The 6,634-nt window shown below is 46.6% G+C and overlaps 1 protein-coding gene across 1 annotated transcript; it reads left to right on the forward strand.

The window, feature by feature from the left end:
* The first annotated feature begins 281 nt into the window (after positions 1 to 281).
* On the forward strand, positions 282 to 1,211 carry LOC122238868 (vomeronasal type-1 receptor 1-like). The gene has a single exon (XM_042987630.1). The coding sequence runs from the start codon at positions 282 to 284 to the stop codon at positions 1,209 to 1,211; it is 930 nt and encodes a 309-aa protein (XP_042843564.1).
* Positions 1,212 to 6,634: the final 5,423 nt, after the last annotated feature.

A 6,634-nucleotide genomic window follows, 5' to 3' on the forward strand; every position in this document is an offset into this window, starting at 1 on the left:
GGCCTCTTGACTCCATTTTAAACAAAGTTTATTTTTATTAATTTCCACATAATATATGATATTCCCTATCTTCATAAACATTCAATTCTGTTCTTTAAGAATCTCAGTGATTCCTTGGTTTGCTGTAGCTGAACATTTGCCGATCCTGCAGGAAAACTCCCTGAAACTTGATAATATACTCCTCAGTCAAAGTTACTTTTAATATTCACATTCATAATCAAATTATTTGTCTATAGGATGTGCTGGACTTGGTTTGAAGATCTAAGAGAGACTGAACGACAATGATTTCCAGTGACAGAATTTTTGGGATCTTCTTTATCTTTCAAACTTGTATTGGTTTCATGGGGAATTCTTTGTTATTTACATTATATATGTACACTTTCTTAATTCTTCCTCATAAGAAGAAGCCTGTAGATGTGATTCTAGCCCACTTAACTTTGGCTAATGCCCTGACACTTATATTCAGAGGGGTTCCAAATATAATGTCATCCTTTGGAATTAAGCTGGAGATGAGTGATACTGGATGTAAAATAGTGCTCTATATTCAGAGAGTTACCAGGAGTATTTCTCTGTGCACAACCGCCCTTCAGAGTACATTTCAGGCAGTGACTATCACTCCAAGTAATCATAAATGGGCCTGGCTCAAGAAGAAAATCTCTACATTCATTCAACCTTCTTTACTTTTCTTCTGGACGATCAACATGGCCATCTATTCCGTGATCATTTTAAAAACCGTGGCCAGGAGGAATACCACTGAAGGTGGAATTGGGTATTATACTGCTTCTTGTAAAAGCAGTGCATATGATCTACAGACGTCATCAATATTTCTAAGTACTGTATTCATTCGAGATTTGTTCTTCCTCTCCCTGATGACATGTAATAGTATCTACATGGTGAATATCCTTCTCAGACACCACAGAAAAGCTCAGCACATTCGCAGTACCATCCAGTCTTCACAAAGCTCTCCTGAAAACAAAGCTACCCATGTTATTCTCATATTGGTGAGCTGCTTTGTTTTCTTTTACTGGACCAACACCTTTTTTACTGTTTATTTAGTTTATTTAGCTAAGAAAAACTATCAACTGGAGAAATTTAGTAACTTTTTTTCCTCATGTTACCCGACCATCTGTTCTTTCTTTCTGATTAAAAATGAAAATAGAATTTCTGGAATACGTGCCATGAAAACAAGAATCAGAATTTTTTCTTCCTAAAGAAAAAATTGATTATATGAATACTCCTTAGCACTCTTCTGCACCATAAGAGTCATTTGTATGGGTACAGAGTAACATGCTTATCAATGATATGAGGTACTTAAACAAATTTTTTTTAATGTTTACTCATTTTTTGAGACACAGAGACAGAGCGTGAGTGGGGTAGAGACAGAGAGAGAGGGAGACAGAGAGTCAGAAGGAAGATCCAGGCTCTGAACTGACAGCACAGAGCCTGACGTGGGGGCTCTAACTCACGGACCGTGAGACCATGACCTGAACCAAAGTCAGACACTCAACCGACTGAGCCACCTGGGTGCCCCAAGGTACTTTTTAAAATGAATATAATTTATTGTCAAATTGGCTTACATACAACACCCAGCGCTCATCCCAACAAGTGCCCTCTCAATGCCCATCACCCATTTTCCCCTCTTCCCATCCCCTATCCACCCTCAGTTTGTTCTCTGCATTTAAGAGTTGACATGAAGTACTTTTATAGTCCCCATTGTAGTGAGTTAACAATCTGAAGAGCTATACTTAAGTTATTGTCAATTTATGAAACATTTTAGACATTAAATATAAGGTTTAGATTATGATGCCATATATATGTTTAAAATTTCATAAAATAATAGTACATATGTGATGTAGAATGTTTTGTGACATAGGAAATACTATTTATCATGCAATTAACAGACATCAATAAACCCCCCAAATGACAGAGGTTAACTTTTGGTATAAGCTAACCTTAACTCTAAACAAGATGATGAAATATGTGAAATATGTGCTTATTAAATTGTACTCTATGCTTTTGCATGTCAGAAATATGTCATATTTAGTTTTAAAAATAAACATAATTATTAATATTTGCATATAAATTCAGAAATGTGTTCAAATTTTCAATAGTTTCTTACCTCCATTTAAGATAAATGAGGAACAGTAAGAAATAAACAAGATCCCAAAACACCTTAGAAGGTTTTTGTTCTCAGAACTGCTGAACATATATGTGACTTGAGCTTTTAATTGAAGACAGAAAGAAGAAGGGGGTAAAAAGGTCAACATCCAAGAACTAGGTATCTTCCACAGGTGGAGAAAATAAGAAAGTTTGTCATGGCTACATGCTCAGTTTATGGGATAGTGGAAGAGTGCAGATCGGATGGTTCTGGTGTGTGGTTAGGCATTACGGTGTAGATTCAGGTTTAGGCTTAGGGTCAGAGTCTGGGGTTAGGGGTTTGGGGGCAGGGTCAGGGTCAGGGTTAAGTTTAAACATAACTAGCCCTTTCCCCCTCCTCCATCCCCCTGGGTCTCCAGGGTGCACAGGATTTGCCCAGGGTCACATATTAGTCAGGTGTTGAGCTGGAGTATTGATTTTCTGCCCTTCAGTCCCGGGCTCTAATAGAAGAGTGAAATGTCTACATGGTCACTGACTGCTTCAAATCCAACTCAACCCCAGTCAAGCGTTGTGGGGGGCGTCAGTGGTCATGTATTGTTCTTTCCACTCTCCCATCTGGGAAGTGCTTCTGGCCCCATTCTTCCTGGGCAGCCCCAGGTTCTGGCACAGAACTGACCCATGAGGGCATTCAGTAGATACGTGTGGATTTATACAGGATTGGGTGCAGGGGTCCATCAGTCCCATGTGCACCCTTCTTGCAGGTTGGTGGGGCCTTCCTGGCACTCTTCACTAGGATGCACCCCAGTTTGCTTATGGATTCATCTTTTGAAGCACATCCTGATTTCTTTAAGTTTTTAGCCAGCCACTATAAAGAGAGCTGCTAGGCATAACTGCGTGCTAGTTTTTGTCTGGAAACAGTTCTTTAAAGCAGTTGTCCAAAACTAGAATTGTGATTGTTGGATACTAAGGTGAGATTTACTTAGCTTTGAAAAAGCCAAACTGTCTTCCAAAGTGGCTATACATGCATCCCCAGTGTAGTGTTCCTGTCATTCCTCACTCTCCAGCAACTTGTATCCTCTTTTTTTTTTTTTTTTGGAGTTTTGCGTTTCTAAAAGGTGTGCAGTCTACCTCACTGTTGTTTAAATTTGTAATTTCCTAATGATAGAGGATGTTGAGGATATTTGTGTATGCTTGTTTACTATCTATACATCTTCTTTGTCCAGTGTCTTCAGATATTTCCCATAGTCAATTAGGTTATTTGTTTTCTTATGGTTAAGTTCTGAGAGGTTTTTTTGTATAGTTGAATTTGCAAATATGTTCTCGCAGTTTGTGGATTGTCTTTTAGTTCTCTTTCGCAGAGTAGAAGTTTTAATTTCATAAAGTTCACATTATCAAGTTTTTTCTTTTGTGGATTGGTTTTGGTGTGGTGTTAAAACTCATCACCAAACCCAAGATTGTGTTCACTTTCTTTTATGTGTTCTTTTTGCTATATTGAGAGTTGTGAATTTTATTTATTTAAGACATTTTAAGTGTTTATTTGTTTTTGAGAGAGAGAGAGAGAGAGAGAGAGAGAGAGAGAGAGAGAGAGAGAGAGAATGGGGCAGGGTCAGAGACAGAGAGGGAGAGGGAGACACAGAATCTGAAGCAGGCTCCAGGCTCCGAGCTGTCAGCGCAGACCCTGACTTGGGGCTTCAATCCACCAACGGTGAGACCATGACCGGAGCTGAAGTCCAATGCTTAACTGACTGAGCTACCCAGGTGCCCCTGATAGTTGTGTATTTTAAAATTGTGTACAATTTTGAGCAGATTTTGGTGTAAGTTGTAGTTTTTCTGTGTATTTCATTTCATTGTATATGCTTTCCAATTAATTGTTCCTTAAGTATTTCTGCAAAAGCCGGGATATTGGACCTCCATTTCAGTTAGAAATCTCCAAAATTTGCTGGGTTCAGCTGGAGCCCTGGGAGAGGGCAGGTGCCCCCACTGAACGAAGCGCCTCCACCGCCCGCAGGGGGCGCCCCAGCCCGCCTCCCTGACACGGGCGGGGCTTGCGTGCTCTGCCGGCCTCTTTTACCTGTGGTGGGAGGAGCCCGGGCTCCTCAGGACCCGCTGTCTGGGATTCCGGGGGCCGTGGTGCCGCGTCCACAGGGACAAGAACCCGGCCTCCTCAGGACCCGCTGTGGAGACTTCGGGAGGACGAGGGCCCGCGTCCACGCGGACAACAAACCGGTCTCCTCAGGACCCGCCGCGGGAGGAGCAGGTGAGGAGAAAGGGAGGCGGGGGGGAGGAGGAGCTTCCGGAGCGGGAACGCTGAGGGGGGCGGTGTGCAGGGGACCCAGCGGGGAAGGGCCCGGCGCGGCTTCGTGTTGGGTGACCCTGTGTCCCCCGCGGGGCTGTGCGCGCGGGTCTTCCCGCTCCGGGCTCCGGGGCCGCGGGGCCGCGCGTCCGTGTTCCTGCTCCGCGCCCACTCGGTTCCCGCCGCGTCCTCACGCGGTTCGCGGTACCGGAACAGGTGCCCGGGCGGTGCTCGCGCTCCCGCTCCCGCCGCTCTGGCCGCGCGGGGTCCCTCCCGCCTCCGCGTGCGGGTCGGGGTATCCGTCCCGCGTCTGCGACGGCGTCGTGGGGAGTTCGGTGCGACGGCCCGGGATCTGCAGATCGTCCCGGGCAGGACGGACATGGTCACAGGGTCGGTTTCTCCGCGTCCAGGAGCACAGAGCAGCTCTCCGCCCCCGTGCGTCTTCCTCCGTTTCTGTCCCCAGTGCCCTGTCCTGGGACAGCAGGCCTGCCACCTCCTTGCTTAGATTTCCTCTGGGGCCCGTCGTTCCTTCTGCTGCGGTTGTAAATGGGACCGTCTCTTACTTTCTCTTTCCGACGGGTCGTCAGGAGCGTGCAGACGTGCACGTGGTGTTTGTGTGCTGCTCTCCTATCCTGCGAGTGTCCTCGTTTATTCTTCCGTTTCCCTTGGAAATAACGCCGCCAGTTATGTTACCAGCCAAAGTGGGTTTCTTCAGGAGTAGCGGAGAATTGCCATCCGGGCCCAGCAAGCTGTGGCAAAACCGCGGCCGAGCGGGGAGCACACGGAGAGGAGCGCTGTTTCGCGGAGAAGAGGAAGTTGGGAGCGTGGTTTTGAAGCGAAGTCCGCAGGAGGAAAAGCAGGGCTGCAGGGCGAGGAGGTGCCTCCCGGGCCCAGCTGCAGGCGCGGTGGGTTTCCTGTAGGGGCCGCAGGGCACAGCTTCCCCTTGTGGGGCCTGAGCCTGGGGGTTCTCTCCGCGGAGGGTTCTAATCTTGGGTCTGTAGCCGTGGGTTGTTCCCGAGCCTGACCCTGGGTGGTGGGCTCCCGCTTCCAGCCTCCCCGCCCCACCTCCCGAGTCCACTTCGGTGAGATGTCCCTTCATTGATTTTCGCAGTTCTAACAGCTTATTAGTGGCGTCTTGTAGAAAATCGGAATTCCAAATCCCACTGCCGCCGCTGCACCCAAGACACGTGGCCACGATATAACCCTCTCACGTGCCTGTGGCTCACGTGCTGCCTCCTGCAGGGCACGTGGCCTCCACCGTGGGTGATCTGGGTTTGGGCAGGGCTCGGCCTCCACCACAGGGTTGACGTCATCTCCGCTTCTGTGGTGTGGGGCTGACAAGGTTGTTTGCAGGAGTAAGCTACTCTGTGATTTCAAACATGCAGTGAACGCGTCAGAGCAGCACAAATGCTTGTTATCTGCGCACTGAGATTCCCCAGTCCTTGTTTCTTTACCACATTTGCCACTTCACACAATACTTCGGTGCATTTTACCCCCAAACAGGGACACTCTCCTGAGAAACCACCACAGAACCCCAAATGAAGAAATCCTTGCGGTCTCCACATTGTAACCTAGACCACAGGCCCACTTCAACTGTCTCCACCTGCCCCACCATCTGAAAGGTGTTTTACATCCTGATCCATTTTATTTTTCTGGAACTTTCCCTTCTTTGTGTAACCTGGATGGATTAAAAAAGTTTTCCTTTAATATTTATCTTTATTTTTGAGACAGAGACAGACAGAGCATGAGCGGGGAGAGGCAGAGAGAGGGAGACACAGAATTCGAACTGTCAGCACAGAGCCTGATGCGGGGCTCAAACTTGTCAACTGCAAACTTGTCAGATCATGACCTGAGCTGCAGTCAGACGCTCAACTGACTGAGCCACCCAGGAGCCCCAGTAACCTGGATGGATTTAAAGAGCAAGATGGTTCCAATCTGAGTGGCCTTTCCGGAAGGCTTCTGTCACTTAGGATGTTTTCTGGGTTCATCCATGCTGTGACATGTATCAATTCTTCATTCATTTTTTCACCATGATTAGACACAAATAACATTTACAGTTTCAAACATTTCAGGTATACAGGTCTATGGCCATAACTACGTTCACACTGTTGTATATCATTCTCCAGAACTTTTTCATGTTCCTGGAGGGGAACTCTGTATCTAATGAACCCTAACTCCCCCTGACCCTTTTCCCTTCACCCCTGTAGCCACATTCTACTTGGTGTCCCTGAGTTTGATTTCGCT

This window comes from Panthera tigris, chromosome B2 (assembly GCF_018350195.1).
Source record: "Panthera tigris isolate Pti1 chromosome B2, P.tigris_Pti1_mat1.1, whole genome shotgun sequence".
Lineage (NCBI taxonomy): Eukaryota > Metazoa > Chordata > Mammalia > Carnivora > Felidae > Panthera > Panthera tigris.

Excerpts from the sequence above, each read along its gene's own strand:
- LOC122238868 (XM_042987630.1), top strand. The coding sequence starts at position 282 with ATGATTTCCAGTGACAGAATTTTTGGGATCTTCTTTATCTTTCAAACT.